At 38.6% G+C, this 19,161-nt stretch overlaps 1 protein-coding gene across 15 annotated transcripts in view; it reads left to right on the forward strand.

Moving 5' to 3' along the window:
- The window catches only part of CAMK2G (calcium/calmodulin dependent protein kinase II gamma), a 219,639-nt gene that overhangs the window by 88,887 nt on the left and 111,591 nt on the right, over window positions 1-19,161 (forward strand). For 14 of the 15 annotated variants that reach the window (XM_070945159.1, XM_070945160.1, XM_070945161.1 and 11 more), the window contains exon 3: window positions 13,444-13,503. In XM_070945159.1, the coding sequence (XP_070801260.1) occupies window positions 13,444-13,503 (60 nt within the window). Of the gene's footprint in view, window positions 1-13,443; window positions 13,508-19,161 lie in introns of those variants that run through there. The other variant, XR_011600484.1, reaches the window with a different exon arrangement.

The raw sequence follows: 19,161 nt of genomic DNA on the forward strand, positions 1-19,161 counted from the left end.
GTACAAAAAATGACTGAACACGCAGAAGGTGTAAAAATAAAAAATTGTGAAAATTATTTAGAATGCTCAGTATGTAAATCCACCAAACTAAAAACCAGTCCTAGACCAAAAAAATCTAACAGATCAACTAACAATATTTTTGATTTGGTACATATGGACTTAGTTGGTCCATTAACTCCATCAATTACCTATAGAAAACGTTACTTCCTAACAATAGTGGATGATTACAGTCGCTATGGTTTTGTTTACACATTAAAGCACAAAGATGAAACCTTTCAGAAATTTAAGGAATTCTACAAACGCATAGAAACACAACATAATATCAGAATAAAACAAATTATGACAGATAGGGGATGTGAATTCATGTCTAAAGAATTCTCCCAATGGTTAAAGGATAGAGGGATGCTACATTTCACGTCCAATCCATTTTCTGCCTTTCAAAATGGGATTGCAGAGAGAAAGAACTCCACACTACAAACCATGATTAGATGCACATTAGAGGATGCTGGTTTAGGCAAACAATTTTGGTCAGAAGCCTTACATTATTCAAATTACACTCAAAATAGAACATGGTCCAGTATTGTGAATAAGACACCATATGAGGTGATGTACAATAGAAAACCTAAATTAGCACACATGCACATATTTGGAGTTACTGCAGACGTGCACATACCTAAACAATTGAGGAGAAAGGGAGAAAACGTATCCAGGAGATTAAGATTCATGGGATACGAAACTGGAACCAAAGGGTACAGATTCATCGATAATAACAACAAATTTATAGTATCCAGAACAGCTGTGTTTCATGAGCAGGCCAATTGGTCTAAGTTGCACCTTAATGAAATTTTTCCTAATAAAAGCAAAGATAATATATCTTGCGAGGAAGGAACAACAGAAAATCAAAATATTAACAAAAGTAAGAACAAAACCAAAACTTGGACAAATAGTCAGCATAAAATAAAGACAGACACATTAACAAAAAAGGAAGCCAGATATTTGCATGACAACCATAGCAAACCTGAAAGAAATATTAGAAATAATAGAAACCAAATACCAAATAAATACAAAGATTATATTATGCATATGGATGGAGAACAAATAACACCTAATACATATGAGGAAGTATTGAAACTTCCCCGTGAAGAAAGAGAAAAATGGGAACTAGCTATGGAAAAAGAAATGAAAAGTTTACAAGGATTAAATGTATTCACACCTGCGATCGCACCTAAGGATAAAACAATTATAGGTACCAGGTGGATTTATAAAATTAAGAATTTAGAAGGAGGTAATACCTTATACAAGGCCAGACTAGTTGCACAAGGTTATGCACAAAAATATCCAGAAGACTATACTGACACATATTCACCCACAGTGAGAACAGAGAGTGTCAAAACAGCTCTTGTAGTAGCATCTGCACTCAATCTAGACGTGTTTCAATATGACATACAGACTGCATACTTACATGCAAAATTAGATAAGGAAATATATGTAAGAGCACCACACAGTCAATACACTAATAAGAACGAAATTTGGTTACTAAATAAGAGTCTGTACGGATTGAAGCAATCTGGCAAAAGATGGTACGATTGTTTGGTAAAAGTACTAAAGACCATGGATTTCAACGCCACCACTGCTGATAACTGTTTCTTTGTAAAAAAGAGTAATGATCATATTGAATTTGTATTAATTTATGTGGATGATATTTTATATATTGGAAAGCATAAAGAGAGCAGGGAAATCTTTGTAAATAAGTTAAACGAACACTTCTCATTGAAATCACTAGGTAGAGTGAATAAATACCTTGGTGTACAAATTAACAAAACAAAAAGGGGATTCAAACTTACTCAAAAAGATAAAATCATTGAACTCCTAAACAAATGTAACTTAAATAATGCCAAAACATGTGACACACCTATGCAAACTGATTTTCTTAGAAACAATGATGAATCTTCCCCTGAGTTTAAAGACAACACATTTTACAGATCAGTTATAGGTTCACTCCTTTATATATCTAATTGGACTAGGCCAGATATTGCATTACCTCTCAATTTATTGTCAAGATATGTTAGCAAACCAACCTTGTATCATTGGGAAGCTGTCAAAAGAATTTTAAGATATCTGAAAAGTACATTAGATTTTTGTTTAATATTGGAACCCAATAATGACAAAGAACCAAAAATTACTTGTTATGCTGATGCAGATTGGGCTGGTGATACATCATGCAGAAAGAGTACCTCTGGTTATGTTTTTCTATTGAACGATTGTCCAGTTTACTGGTATACTGGTAAACAAGAACTGGTAGCCACCTCTACCACAGAAGCAGAATATGTTTGCTTGTCTAAAGCTGCAAATAACCTTGTATGGTTCAATGATTTGATCACAGATGTTTGGAAGAAACCTACTTTACCATTTATTATGCATGAAGATAATAAAGCGGCCATTGAAATTTCTAGATCCGATGCAATTGGACAAAGGTCCAGGCATATTGATATAAAATTTAAGCACGTGAGACAACTATCTCAAGACGGATTCATCAAAGCAATACATTGTGATACTTCTGAACAATTAGCTGACATATTAACAAAACCCTTACCTTCTAAACAACACAAATATTTAACTTCTAAATTATATGTATTATATTGTCCTGAATCTGAATGTAACTGGTGTTGTATAACGAACCGGCATTTAGAGGGGGATTTGTCAGATGTAAATGCCTTATTCTCTAATGTGTAAATAATGTATATATGGAACATCAGGGGTTAACTTATTACTTGAGCTTTAATGTATTCATATTTTACCACTCCCATTCCTGGCTCCGCCCCTTGTATATAAAAGGAGCCATCCTCCCCATTTTCCTTGCTTCTATCTTGAATATTCAGCGAATATAGAATGCCTATTATGATTAAAGAGAATTATATTTAAACCTATAACTTCTATTATCTTTATTGAGTCTGATCCTGAAAATATTGCAACAAGCAGGTTAAGTAGCCTTGAGTCTCAGCTGAAGACTTACTTTTCAAGATCTCCTTTTTCCTCAGTCCAAATCATCATCAGGATCCACAACAAGCCACCTGAAAAGCAAGAGGGTTCTGCAATTATCTGGGACCAGCTCTGAGAACATTTGGTGCTTTTCACAGAACTTAATTTCTACTTTCCTGATTATTTTTGTTGTTCTTTTCTAGGCTTGTGGTTGTTTCTATGGATTCATGTGCAGTGCCCAGAACTGAAGGCAATACTAACCCAGTTAATTTTTAATTTTTTTCTTTTCTTGTGATTCAGCAGCTAAGGATGCTTTACAGCTTGACTGCTATTTTCTGAACTAAAGCTAGATTGGCCTTGAAGTGAGCTTGACTCTTGATGACTCCAACTGCCCTGGAAAGGTTTTCTTGGCAGGAACTTGGAAATGGTGTACCATTGCCTTCTCCTAGGTTATGTTTTGGCTTCTCAATCTAGTTTACCAAGTTGAAATTCCTTGCTGGTACTAAACAGACCTGCTAAGTCTTAGCTTCCAAGCCTAGCAAGGCTGAGCAAGGAGTGCCTCCATTTTGAGGTTTTCTTTATTCTTCTTTTGTAGAGTTACCAGCAAATAAGACTAGGGCCTAAATGTTGAAGGCTGAATTTCATCTTGGAGAACTTATGTGTTTATGAAATGATGTTTTATGCTGCAGCTCCATTGCCTTCCCTTCACCATATTATTATTGTAGGACAGAAAGAGCGAGGCAAAAGTTAAAACATTTGTGTTGTAGTACTATGTAAAACAGTTTCTCTCCTGGAAGATGTTTCTTCTGGGCAAAGATAAAGGAATTCTGTCTGAGTGGAAACAAAGAACTTAAAAAGAAATAGTAGCTTGTGCAATCCATAAATCAGGGCAACAGCTTTAATAGTGGTGCTGTAAATTATGCTGAAGAAAGAACAGTCTCTTGTGCTAAAAAAATAGACAGATATACTTGGTGTTAATACTCTGCTTGCCATTGTTAATGCATTGTGACCAAAGTAACCTCACCCAGGATGATTTTCCTGTGCTTGCAGGCTTCTGAATCTCTCCTCTAATTTCCTCTCCTCTTCTCCTCCTCTCCTCTCCTCTCCTCTCCTCTCCCCCTCCCCTCCTCCCCTCCCCTCCTCACCTCTTCTCCTCCCCTCCCCTCTCTTCCCCTATTTTCTGTTTCCTTTATTTTTATTTTTTGGTGCTGCTGCTTTAGAAAGAGAATTGATCAGTATCTTTATAAATCCCTTTCTGTCTGATCTCAGTGATCAAGAAGGCCCCATTGGCACTTTCTCCCACCCACTGCTTCTTGCCTACTTCTGAACTGTAGCCTCACTGTTTTTTCCCCTAGCCCATGACAACCCAGTCTAAGTTTATTACAATGTATAATGTTTTACCATTTAGACAACCAGCAATCTCCCCCCACCCTTCCAAAATTCCCATTCTCCCCCATCAAATTCAGTTCTTGCTCTGCCTTAAGGAAATATACTACTGCACTGAAAGCAAAATATGCAAAGAGCAAAATATTCATCCAAGTGCCTGTTTTAGGTTCAGTGCTTGAGCTGGGATTTTTTTTTAATGGCATGTGGGAGATAATTACTATAAAAGGCGAACAGATTTATTGAGCCAACAAAATGTCTAGAGGCTGAATGTTTGTGAGGTTATACATGCCTTCTTCCAAGAAATATTTTGATATTATTAGATCCATGGAGTATGCTATTCAGTTGTAATAATGATTTTAAAAATTGTTCCCTTTAAGAAAACAGTATACAAGGGTTCAAAACCAGAACATTGGAATGATAGATGTTTTGTCATTTGTGCCAGAGGTATTTGCTCTACCTATTATGTTACGATGGCATTTCAGACCAAGTTCAAGATTCCACTTCTCTAACTGCCGGTTTAGATGCCCCACCACAATTATAGCTGAACTGTCAATAAGGGGAGCAGCACTTGCCCAAAATGCCACTAACTGTAGTGAGTTGGACCATCAGAGGTTCAGCAGGTCTGCAATACATTTACAGTCCATTCATACAGAAATGGGAGAGATTTCTACCTGAGTCGTAGCAACTTTAGAAACGGCATTGTGTAAACCATTTCTATTGTTATAAAAATGTAGTTTGGGAGATTCATAATTGATTCCATCAGCCGTTTATCTGCTGATACCTCTGCTTACTAGTACCCTGGCCCGTACAAAGAAAGCAGGACTGAGAAAGAAATAAGACATTTTCCTCTGGAGGAAAAAAAAAGTTAGGATGAACTAATATCCTCACAGATTTTTAAAATGGCATTTTGTGCCCAAATCACAAGCATTTTCTGCCAAATAAGATACCATCCCACAAATATAAGCAATCATATTAAAAATGTGTACATTTTTAAATATTTTGTATACTGTCCTTGATATAAATATTTTCAGCTAAGAACAACTACAACAGCATCGATACGGGCAGATAAAGCTTCCTAACACGCACAAAAGTACACACACATCAAAGAGTGTAGATGAATCTCCCTGAAATGGAGTGAAAAGGCCTGAAGGGTAACTTTTGCTGGCAATCTGGGAATGTCAGAGGTCAACACTTCTTTGGGCTATTTTGATTCTCAGTATGCAGGATTTAAAAGATAACATTTGGTACTAGGCTCAAACTAGAAAGAACCACAGATGGTGAAGGGACATGAGATGTGTCCACATCTCTTGGTCCTGGATAGTGTTGGAGATGGGGATGTCAATAGAAGAGAGTTGAACTCTTCTACTGGAGAGGTAGCAGCCACCCTAACCTTAACCCTAACCCCCACTTATCAACAGCAGATCTGCTCTTTTGAATTGGTTCTACTTCTGGCTGCCTCCAGTGGACTCATCTCCTCTTTTCCTGGCTCAAATCCACCTACCCACAGCCTTTAAAAGGATTATTAAGCTTCAGTTGACTGGCTCATGCACAATCCATTATTTCCGTTGCTTTGCCTGTTTTAAATTGCAAGAGGGTATACTAATTGGAGGAGCAGTATTTCTTTGTTTGCTTAAATTTTAGCAATGTATAAATCATTTTTAAATGACTCTGGGCAAATTTCAAAAATATGAACATCAAAAAATTCACTGTTCAAAAACAGTTCAAAAACTCTTGAAAGTCCACAAAGTTTGTGTTAAAATATACATGACAAACCTTCTGAAAGGGGAATGCCCCAACTAAATATATTCGCTGCATATATGGAAGCAACATGAGCAATCTAATCTAACATATTAGACTAACGCATCTCTGAAAAATAGAAGATGTTACTAGGCCTTCTGAAGCTGTGAAACTGGAGTCTGCTAAGAGAGATAAAGTAGGAAGATGCATGTTCAGCAGCTATAATCCACAATAGTCAGCTCTTGTGGCTCTTATGACCCTGACAGAGGATTTTTGCTGATGTGTGCACCCTAGTATTTGTTCATTATAAATCTCACTTACCTGTCCTCCAGGACATTTCCTAATAAATCCAAAAACTCAGTTTAGGCTAATCAATAAATATCTGGCAAATGCATTCTTGGTGGAAACCTAATACTACTATTAAATGTATAAACAGGAAAACATTTATAATATTAAGCATTATTATTGCTAGGTAATGCTTGTTAGGAAATGGGAGGAATACACGTATCAACCCAGTTGAAATTCACATTTCATTAAAAAGATCAGACAACTATTTGTCGAGGATGATACACTCTCTTCTGCCATGGGCAGGGGATTGGATTAGAACAGCAGTCCCCAACCTTTCTATCTTGGCAGCCAGGCAGGTACATGCATGCACACACAGCATGGTGGTGCGAGTGGCAGGTGAGTGCACCCTCCGCTCATTTGAATGGAGCTTCATGCACAAGCAGAGGGCACTTGTGCTCATGTGTGAAATTCCACTCGTGTGAGTGCTTGCACACAAAGCTCCGTTCACATGAATGGAGCTTCGCATGTGAGCACAAGTGCCCTCCACTCCAGCCCCCTCCGCTTGCGTGAGTGGAGCTTCATGGACAAGAACGAGGGCCTACCACTCACGGGAGTGGAGTGGATGCACTTGCTCATTGCTTGCGTGGCCCGGTTTTGAACAGGCTGGGGCCCAGTAGTGGATTAGAAGACCTCCAAGGTCCCTTCCAGCCCTATGAAGATATAATGGATAGTGACATGTTTGAAGAGGGTCTGAGTTCTAGTTTATATCCCTAGAAACCTTGGGACAAACAGAACAAAAAAAATTATCTACTGGTTGTATTGTACATTATAATCTGCTATTATTTTGATTTTTAATAAATCCAGTGTTTGTTTTAAGTATTAGTGAGCTTAGCTTGAGGAAAACTGGAAGCGTCACTTAAATATCTCTTTTATCATTTACATGTTAATATCTCTGATTCTAACAAAGTAAGCTTTAATTTAGACTGTTGGTTTTGCAATTCCATTTAGAAACTAAGGAATTATTACAGATTTCTGTGACAGCCCACCTAACCAGTCATACTCTGAGCAGCAATGCAAAAGATGGAAATGGGTATTATGACATTTCACACCAAAATTCTGGATATTGTCCCCTAATGCCTTTGGAAAAGAAGAGAAATGCAATTTTAGATTCTCATGGGCTTGGAACACATTAAGAAAGCTAATCAGAAGTCTGTAGGCCACACCTTCTAGAGAGGTCTCCAGTGTGAGACTCCACTCTCAGAGTGTGTCCAGAAGGAAACCATAGTTGCTGGTATCAAAATCCAGGTCTGAAACAGGATTGAAATGGCTGGAGATAATACAAAGTGCTTGGAATTAAATGTTGCCTTAAAGCAGTTCAGACTAATGTTATCAGGCACAGCAAAAGCAGCTTTCTATCAGATGCAGGGCAGGGCAGGGTGAGAGGCTGAGGTTTTTCACATCATCTGCTGTCTGGTCTTCAGAAGTAATGTAGTCCAAATACAAGCTTATCTTCTCAGTGAGAAGTAGATTATAGCTTTGGGAGTCATTGGGATTATCCTGATAAGTATTTGTACTGTATATCTAACTGGAGAAAGGATGCAAGCTTTTCCCTGTGAAAGGTTTTTCAGAACTGAGTATACTTTCCCTTTGAGAACAAAGGAATACCTGTTTTGTTAAAGAGAGTGAGGTACAGCACTTTGCTTATCTCTTCCCATTTTGTCAGACCTTTTTGTAGGTCAGTAAAACATTCATCTTTTAAAATTTTCTGTCATCGTTTGTCCCATCACATTCAGAAGTGATGCCTTTTTAACATCTGTTGCAAGCCAAGTACCCAGGTCCTAATACTCAAGGCAGTTTTCAACCAATTCAGATGCCTACTTTGCCCCTACATTTTATTTTATTTTATTTATTTATTTTATTTTATTATTCATATTTCTATGCCGCCTACTCTCTGAGGACTCTGGGCGGCTTACACCAAAGACAGTATACTAAATAGCATATTGCCCCCAAAATCAGGGTCCTCATTTTATCCACCTCGGAAGGATGGAGTCAACCTTGAGCTGGTGAGATTTGATCCGCTGATCTGCTGAACTAGCAGTCAGCTGAAGTAGCTGCAGTACTGCACTCCACTGCGCCACCTCGGCTCTTCTTGTGCTGTTTTATACAAACAGCACCAGCACAGGCCCCAACAAGTACACAGTAAAAATCAGAGGCACTTCACATGCTCTCTGTTCCATCCTCTGCCAGTAATGCCCCACACCCATACGCACACATGCATATATGCACACATTTTTAAACAGGAAGATAACAACTAATAAAAACTAATATAACATAAGAAAGAAAAAGAAAGCAAAGAGCAAAAAGTACAAGAACAGAAAACAAATTGAGGCAGAATAGAAAACAAAAAAGATCTAAAGAAATGGCTTCAATATTCTTCACAGCAGTTATAAGTACAACAATATTTTAACTCCACTCTCTAAAGTTACATCATAATTTCTTTCTATAATCTACCCTATCTAATAATCAAGGCCATAAATCACATGGGATTTCGTTTTTATTTTTACACAAAATATCCAGTCACCAATAAATGTAGATGGTATCATTTCTCCACTGAGGGAAGTTAATTTAGCCATCTCAGCAATTTTGCCAATCATTCTTCCATAGTTTGTCTGCCAAAACTCTGTGCATATAATAATCTTGCTGCAGTAATCATATATTGAAATAATCTTCCATGTTTTTTCTAACTGATTATCCATTAGTCGTAAAAGGAAAAGTTATGACTTCAGTTGAATATTAATTTTTAAAATCCTCTGTATCAAAGTATTTGAATACTTTTTAAAAAGCTTTTTTACAAGTCCACCAAGCATGATAAAATATCCCTTCATGTTGTTTGCATTTCCATTCATACATTCTAGATAATTTTTCTGGCATTATAAACCAACAAATACAACAAATACATCATTAAAAAAACATCTTTAAGAATATAACACAGTGTAAATTTCAACCCTTTTAATCACATATTTTCCCATTGGTCCATCTATATATTATAGCCAAACTTCTTAGCCCACATTCTTTAACTTGTTCATCCTGTTTCAAATTTCAGCAAAGGTTTACTTATTTATTTATTTCCCACCTTTATTATTTTGATAAAAATTCAAAATGCTAATGTACCTAATATGCCTTTCTCTTCCTATTTTCCTCACAACAACCCTGTGAAGTGAGTTGGGCTGAGAGAGAGAGGGACTGACTGACCCAAACTCACTCAGACTAAAACTCACAGTCTTCTGGTTTCTAGGCCTGTACCTTAACCACTAGGCCAAATAGGCTCTCTATGATACATTTTCATCTACATCACTTTATACATTTTAGTAATTACATGTTCATCATCAGTGCACACTTGTACTTTAAATTCTGTCTTACTTTGCTCCGCACCATAAATCTTTTGGTTCATTTTAATCTTTCTGATAAATGTAAATGGGAAAACCATTGACAATTATATTCTTCTGCTATTAATTGCTCTCTTGATTTAGTTTTAAATTCCCCTTGATGGCTTTCCAATAATTTCTGATACGTCAACCATTTGTCCTTGTCTGCTGTTTCTCTTCTATAATATGCTTCTTGAGCTGAGATCTATACTGGTGTTTTGTGTGTGGGTTTATATCTATTCCATATTCTCAATATGGCATGTCTAATAAAATGATTTTTAAAATCCAAATTAACTTTATTGTACCATAAATATCCATAAATATCCATGCCATCTAAACCTCAGGCTGTGACCAAGAAACCAAAAGTTTCTTGTTTCTCAGCAAATATCCATTATTTCATCTATATCAAACAAGCAGCAAAATGTAATTTCAAATATGTTAAATCCAATCCTCCTCTTTCTTTTATATCTTATAACACTTCATATTTGACTTACGATTTCCCCTCCTTTCTATATGAATTTAGATGTATCTTTTTGCCATTGTTTAAACGGTAAACAGATGTCAAAACGGGTATTATGTGAAACGGAAGCATCATTCTTGGCAAATCATTTTCCCCAAAGTGTCATTTTTAATTTTCCCACTTTATCATGTCCTTCTTAATTTCATTCTATGTCTTAACAAGATTATTTTCAAATAGAGGACAATTTATATTTGTCATAATAATACCCAGGTACTTTACCTTTTTCTCAATCTTAAAATCAGTTTCTTACATCAGTTTATTTGAATTTATAATTTCATATTTTTTGTTAACATCTTTGTCTTCTGGTTATTACAGATAGTCCTTGATTTACAAGCATTCATTTAGTGATTATTTGAAGTAACAACAGCACTGGAAAAAAAGTGACTTATGACCATTTTTACACTTACAACAGTTGCAGCGTCCCTAAGGTCATGTGATCAAAATTTGGAGTCCTGGCAACTGGGATGTATTTATGATGGTTGCAGTGTCATGGGGTCACATGACCACCATTTGCGAACTTCTGGCAAACCAAGTCAATGGGGAAGCCAGATTTAGTTAACAACCATGTTACTAACTTAACCACACTGATTCATTTAACAACTGTGGTAATAAAGATTATAAAAGGGGGCAAAACTTACTTAACAAGTGTCTTGCTTAACAGTGGAATTTTGGGGCTCAATTGTGGTCACAAGTCGAGGACTACCTGCAATCTGAAAACCTGGTAACATACCAAAATTCTTTAACTTCTTCCTAATGAATCTTCTAAAATCTGTATTTGCAGAGCATTTTAACCTCCCTGGCCACTCTGTGGCTGACTTCAAAGTCTCTGTTTTAGAAAAATGTGACTTTAACTGTGCCATCAAGCAGAGCATTGCTGAAGCCATAGACGTAAAGTTTTCAGGCAACTCAAAAGGTCTCAGGTAACACAATGAGTGTCAGCCCTGGAGTCCATCTTTTTCTTTGGATCTTCAGGGCTGCCACACTTAGTGCTGTGGGAAACTGGGAGGAGGGGATAGGATAGAATGGTGGAGATATTTAGCCAAAATATTTATTTATTTATTTATTAGTTCAATTTATATGCCACCTTTCTCCGAAGACTTAGGGTGGCTTACAATGCACTTATAGCAATAGCCTTCATTCTTTTTGTATATACCTGCTTATTAGGGCTTTTGACCCCCCATAAGCGGTGTTTCTACAAAGTCAGCTTATTGCCCCCACAATCCGGGTCCTCAATTTACCTACCTTGGAAGGATGGAAGGCTGAGTCAGCCTTGAACCTGGTGAGATTTGAACTCACACTAATTGCAGGCAGCTGGCAGCTAAGTGCTACATAACAGCACTTAGTCCGCTGCACCACCAAGGCTCTTTCCTTTCTCAGAGTCAAGGACATCTGGGCCTGCACCTGGAGTGGCGTGACTGGGAGGCATCTCCAGTTGGGACAGTGCATTGATTGGACCATGTGATGGACAAGTGGTGCAGGAGGAAGGGACTTGGACTTTCCTTTGGGTGGGGAAAACCTGGAAGCTTTCAGATTTGGATTTTCCCAAATGTGCCAATATGACATCTCTAATAAAATGGAACTTTGAGGAATTTCTAGCCTCGGAGTCTTCTTTCGTTGGGGGGTGTCACTTGGAACCCTGACAATGAGTTTTTAATCCACTATACTTGTTAATTGCTGAAGTTACTAGTACTGTGTGTCACGTGTAACCTGCATCTGCATAACCAACCTGTGTTCCCTTTCCTCATTCCCCGTTTAAACACTTCATCTGTCCAGCCACTCTATGTAGCTGATGAGGTGAGCTCAATCTCACGAAGGCAGAAAAGATGTTAGACTCCTCCTGTGTTGTTTTCTCAGGCTGATCAGAGTTTTCCAAAGCCTGTTTCAGGCCTCATATTAAAAACCAGTAACTGGATTGATTTGGGGTTGACCATAATTTTTCTATATGTATCTTCAACAAGATGCATCTAGATTCCAGTGCTAGCTCGACTATTAACGAAAATCTCAGGCTCTCCTGCTCCCGAAGAGTTGCCAAAGGGATTATTGAGAGCACATTTTAAAAACCAGGCTTTAAAAAAGGCTTTATGCATGTTGTCATGATAGGCTCTTATTTATTTTCATTTATTTATTTATTTATTTTCATCTGGATACTGCAGATTCTGCATAAAACTGAAAACGGTGAGTTGGCATAAAGCTAAATTTGAATCAAAAGTAAGCTATGGTTTTTCTTATTACATAATAGCAAGAACAGGATTAACTGCTGTAGAAGGCAATAGCTGCTTCCATAGCTGAGTTGGACTATTTTTGTAGGTAGGTCATTTGCTTTTGGAGTGGAAAGTATAACATATAGATCAGTGACTACAGAACAAAATGCCCAGCATATATACTAATTCTAAAACGGAAGTGAAACCTTTACCAAAAGTTGAATTTTGACATTGGGTTGTGAAGGCATAATAACTATACTGGAGAAGAACTTGGACTGTGGATCTCACAAGAGCAGAGTTTTGCCTTCAGTGGCAGGTTCTGGAATCTGTCCATCATTTGCCACACAGAGGGCATGAAATGGGGAGTATTTTAGCACTGGGCCAAGGTAGATGGTGGGAATGAGGCAAGTGTTCACTAACCTGCCTACCGATGACACTCATCCCTTTACAAAGCTAAATCCCAGCTGTTTGATTTTTTCCCTTAGCATTTTCAAATCCCAGCAAATTAATAAACCCAGGGGAGAAACCTTAGAAGAGACGCCACCCCATTCACCCACTCTGTTTCTTTTCTACCTTGGATTTAAATCTCTCTTCTAGAATTAAAAGAATTCAAGCTGGTCAGCAAGCAGAAAATATTCTCTGAAGATTGAAAAAGAAACTAAAACTGGAGCATATTTAAATCAAAAAGATCATATAAATCATTTGCTTTTTGGAATATTTCGCATGTAAAGTATTTACTATAGAAAGATTGCCTTTTTTAGGATGTTTGCAGGTTCTGGGAGAAACTGTCATGCATCTGCTGCTGTTTGTTATTGGCAGTTGGAGTCTGATTTTTGTTTTAACTCTGAACATAGGCAGAAAGCAGAAGTCATTAATACATTTTTCTCTTTTCTTTTTCTTTTTCCAGATCATCAGAAACTAGAGCGGGAAGCTCGAATCTGCCGGTTATTAAAACACCCAAATATTGGTAAGTGCCATTGCAACAGACCTTTAAAGGAAATGAAACTTGTCAAAGTCTTCTCTTGTGAGAGTGGTGAGCCAGAACTATGGCAACCATTTTGGATAGACAGGGTGTGTGTACTTTGTGCTGAAGGGACTCCTCAGAAAACTTGCCTTTGGTTATGAAGCATTTCCATCTGTCCTCTGCTTAGACAGATATTTCACCCAAGAAAATGAACTGCACTATTGTTCCTCCCTCAATTCAGCTTCTCCCATGAACAAAAAAAAAAAGAACATTCCAGAATGTTCTGTTCTAACCTTGAAAGGGGCCTTTCCAATCTCAGAACAGACTATTAGAAGTCTTTTAGAATGGGTCCAACCTTAAAATGGGTCTGTCCATTTCAGGTTTTGAGGTCAAACCACTTCAGAATGATCCTCTTTCGGTGTTGGGTCACTTCTCATAATTGCTTGACATACTGTGCACCTCGCTGGAGAGTCCCTGTCTTCGTTTGCATTTTCTTGTTCTTCCATTGGAATGAAAGCTATATTATATATAGAAAAACTGCTTTACTAGGTCAAAATAAACATTCCTGTAGTTTATTCTTCTCTTCCTTAGAACAAACAACATTTCTTATGGAAGCTCACCAGAGAAATAAGGTGGTTGCAGGGGTGAAATGCTCCCGGTTCGGACCGGATCACCCGATCCCGTAGCGATGGAGGCGGTGGTTCGGAGAACCGGTAGCAAAAATCCCTGACCCCCCTCCCCCCATGCCCAGCTGAGCCGCACAATCATCAGAGGCTTTTTTTTTAAACTTTTAAAAGCATTTTTTCTACAACCTCTTTGGCCAAAAAAATGCTTTTAAAAGTAAAAAAAAAAGCCTCAGATGATCGCGTGACTCAGCTGGGATCCTCAAAGGCTTTTAAAAGCATTTTTTCTACAACCTCTGAAGAGGTTGTAGAAAAAATGCTTTTAAAAGTCTCTGAGGATTCCAGCTGAGTTCCCTGATTGGCAGAGGCTTTTTTTCTTTTAAATGCCTCTGATGATCCAAGCTGAGTTGCCTGATCGTCAGAGGCATTTAAAAGAAAAAAGGCCTCTGCCAATCAGGCAACTCAGCTGGGATCGTCAGAGCCTTTTGAAAGCCTTTCGCGGAAGAGGTTGTAGAAAAAATGGTTTTAAAAGGAAAAAAAAAAAAAGGCCACGCCCACCCAGTCACATTACCCACCACCACCACCAAGCCACGCCCACAGAACTGGTAGTAACAAATTTTAGATTTCACCACTGGGTGGTTGTGTAATTTTTGTATTTCAGTGTCTGATCTTTAAAGCAAGATTACTGTTTGGGTGGTGATTTGATTCAGTTGTTGTACTTCATAGCTGTTGATCGATCCACAGCCATTGTGCTTGAATCTCTTCTGCATTTCAAAAACCTAGGTATCTAAAGCCTGCCACTATTCCAGGATGGTATTTTAATTCTTTGCCCACTGTTTTTCCCTTTCTCTTTTATTGCAATAACTTTGCTTGCAATTTCCAAGATCAGAGAATCTGTATTTGGTGTATTTGCTGTCCTTTCCCATCTAATTTAGTCCTTCTAAATTCTGTTGAAATAAGATTTCAAAAATGTTGCACAGGGAACATTGGGATCCAGTTCAGAAATAAATCTTGAAATGCCCAAAAGAATTGTCCACATACTTAGAAATGGGGCAGAATTACCATAAACTTGAGATTGGTGTGTTTATAAAAGGACATAGCTGCTTACCCTCTAGATTACAGTTTAACAGGTCAGCTTGAACAGAAAAGACCAAGGACTTTCGATGATTCGTCCTTTCAGGTTCTTTCCTTGTTCTGTGTCTTGCTATTTCGGCTACATTAGAATAGAGCAAGCAAAGCAAAGTCAGTTGTCTGAGATAATATGAGGATTCCTGCTCTGAGCAGGAGGTTGGACTAGAAGACCTTGAATGTCCCTTTCAACTCTGTGATACTTTGCCTCCCTGTCCTTCTGTGGTCCCTGGCACACAGGACAAGTAGTTGCCAAAGTTCTGGGAAATGTAACATACAAATGTACTTAGCAGTGTTTGACCCGTCAGTAGGACTGAGGACAATTTCCCAGCTTGCCTGTCTCTGTCAGAAGCAGAGATTGTGAAAGGAAAGGAAAGGAAAAAATCTAAGATGGAACCTTCTGATGCTGGAATAAGCTGTTCTCAACTCAGAATGGCCAGGGTTGCTGTCAGCACATTCTGAGCAGGAATATTTTGTGTTGTCCCAGTAGACAACTGTTTTTCTGACAGCAGCCATGTTCTGTTACCTTCAGGAGTTGGTAGCTGTATGGTATAGGGAGCTGAAGCAAAGTGTAGTAATATTAACCATTGTCTCGGCACTTTTTCTCCTCGCTTCAACAGTTAGCAGACCATAGGAAAATGCTTATTAGAAATTGGAATTTACCTATTACCAAAGAATTTTGGAATTAACTGAAGACTACAAATTGCCTACTCCAATCTTAACTGCATTATTTTGTAATGTAATGTAAACAAGAACATGGAAGGCTAGAAGAGAATTGCCTATTATCTGTAATTTTGGAAATATCTCGCTCACGTATACAGCTTTGCAAGCTGGACAGTCTTTGTTTGCCAGATTCATTATGTCTCTTAAGAAACATTATTCCTCTCCAAGGATTTACACTGTAAAAGGCTTACCTGTACTTTTCAGTGTATAAGATGCACTGAAAGTGCACCCCTAAAAGTGGGTGGAAATATCTGTGAGTCTTCTACACTGAATGTTGCCGAAACCCCGCCCACCCGCTGGCCCCCACCCTTTGGCCGTTTTCAGCCTCTGTGTGTCGTTTTACACCCGTTCCAGGCTGCGGAGATCGCCACAGCACATCACTGCCGATCGCCGCCTCCTTGCATCACATTTTCGGCCTCTACGCATCAATTTTTTGTCTGGTTCCAGACTGCAAGGATCGGTGGCAGGGGCAGTGATCCCCACCGCCTGAAACTGGCCAAAAATGTGATGCGCGGAGGCGGCAATTGGCAGTAATGTGCTGTGGCGATCCCTGCAGCCTGTAACGGGTCTAAAACGGAGCATGCAGAGGCCAAAAACGCGACATGCGGAAGCCAAAAACCTGACACGCGGGGGCCAAAAACGCAGCACCCGGAGGCAGCACTGGGCTGTGGCAATCCATGCAGCCTGGAATAGCTAATTGGTGGTATTCCGGGAGGCCGATCCAATTGCCAATCAGCTGCTCGTGCTGAATCAGGCTGCGATAACGTGCTGAAGCTGACTAGGCTGTTTGCTGCAAGGATGCTAGCCAGATGAATATCGATGGATGATGGTAGGCAGAGGCAGAATTTTTTTTTCTTTTTTTCCTCCCCCAAAACTCATGTGTGTCTTATACTCCGGAGTATCTTATACTCCGAAAAATATAGTACTTTAGTGAACCAACTTTAGGGCTCGGAACTATGGATATTTAGTGCAATTCTTTTTAACAGAGACTTGCTGTTTGATATGACTTGCTTTCCCAGAACTCTTAGATTATTCTTTGTTTTGCATTCAGATCAAAATGCTTTTAAACAAGCACCTAAGTTACAAACTTCCTAATTCTTGGACCAATAACTTCTGAATCAGAAGAACTGGTAAAATGTATTTATTGAGATTCCTCTTGTCTCTTGTCGGAGTACATTTCCAACTAGTTCTCTATTTCCATACTTTTCATCTTGTGCAACAGATTTATTTTCTCTCCTTTAGAGGAACAGGGAACCTGATAATAACCCGTTGGAGGGATATAACAAAGTACTAATGAAAACATGCAGTCAAATCATGGTGACGCTTTTCATTTTAACCAAGGAGGAGGAAGAATAGAATTTGTCCCAGTAAAGTCATTAACTTTAGCAAACAGCAGGAGGACTGTTATTTATACTTGAAAACCTTTGGAATCCCCCATTCACTCTCACATCCTTCTCATTGTAGTTCATTGATTGGAAGGAGGAGAAAATTGAAAGAGAAAGAAACTTTAATTTGGGCTTGCTTTATAGGACCAATTATCATGATTGTACCGTATCTCTGAGTCAACAATTTGGGTTATACCTATTCCTAATTTGTAGTTTGAACAGAAAAACAGGGCAGTCACTAAAGCAGTAGCTTTGTTCTGTTCCTGGATCTTTAGTCTTCTTCAAAATATCATCCATTTTCCCAGTGTTCAGATACATTGCACTGTGTTCTCTTGCCAACAGGAGCTGGCCATGGAAAGCAGGTGTAGAAAAAGGCAGTAATTAGTTCTATGTTTCCCACGTACCCCAAAGTATCAGAAATTCCTTAGGACTCAGAAATGGAATTCCAACAACCTATCCAGCATTTTGGAAGGTACTATTTCCAAGCTCTTGGAGACTCACCATAAGTTCAAGTGCAGCTGAGTGGAAAACTGCTCTTACTCATCAAGAGGGCCTTGGATGGCAGGTAGATAATTATGGATGAAGGCCCTTGGTTTCACATATGAAGCTTTCCCAGCGGCTGGACAGAGACTTGCCTGGACCAAAAGGTCTTTCTTCACATTCTGAGAAGAAAGACAGTCCGGAAATGTTTCTCTTGAGGAACTGGGCTCTGTTTGAGAATCTCCTGCTTCTTGGGGTTCCAGAACCTCTTCCAAAGAGGTGCTGGGCACATGAGATCTGCTTAATAACTATTTTTCTGACTTCTGGTGCAGCTGGTGTGTTGACAGTGCCCTGGAGGCGTGTAACAATAATGATGCTTTGAACGGGCTGGGCTGTGTGTCTAAAATACATACATTAAAATATGTTACCATGCTTCAGTCCTGCCCTTAGTAAACAATGATTTGACTTGGCTTGTCCTGGTTTCTCCCTAGTTTTGATAGAGAGAATTGCTGGAAATTATTTTATTTGTTAGGCCGATTTAAAGCAACATAGGATGAAAGCACAGCATTATCAAGTGTAGATAGGTCATGACTAACTTATCTCATTGACTTCAGTGGGAGTGCAGTATGACTATGCTCTAGGATAGATCCAACCTATAATTAAAACAAATAAAATTTGCTAAAAATAACCACAATAAAGGCTGTTTGGTGTGAATTACACAAGAGTTTATTGCAAAATTAATTAGAAGCATTAACTCCCTGCATGTTAGCATTTGCTAACAGAAAAGGCATCTCATCAATCAGTCATGAAATAGAAGCAGAATTCTATATCTTTGCACAGAAGACTATTCCAAACTTGTTCTATTCTTCTCTTTTTCCCTCCTCACCCTCTTCATTAGATGAATAAGGTAGCATGGATCTGGGGCTCTACATATTGAAGCAAGAAGGGAAATCAGTAAAGAAGAATATTTGTAACTCAGGGTTGAAATGAGGGCCCTTCGTGTTTTCCAGTGATGGCTGTATCATCGTCCAGACAAGGGGTTGCTTCAGTCAGATCTGCTGTTGGCTGAGTCATAGTTTTTTGACCATGCCCCTTGCTCCTCCCTTTCAGGCTCAGTTTTGACTCAGTCGGCCTGAGAGAAACATCTCTTGCAGATCTGGCTCTCAGCCCAGGTCTCCTTTATTCTATTGTGAGTTTTTTGACCTTTATTTTTATTTTTCTCATTTTCTTTTTACAAGGGTACTGGTCTACTAGACTATTTAATTATCTGAGCCTACCGGTTTACCCAGCCTCTTTTGGAACGTCCTGGTCTACCAGGCCTC

The sequence above is a fragment of the Pituophis catenifer genome, unplaced genomic scaffold (assembly GCF_029215685.1).
Source record: "Pituophis catenifer annectens isolate HBS135680 unplaced genomic scaffold, rPitCat1.0.hap2 SCAF_6, whole genome shotgun sequence".
NCBI classification, from domain to species: Eukaryota; Metazoa; Chordata; class Lepidosauria; order Squamata; family Colubridae; genus Pituophis; species Pituophis catenifer.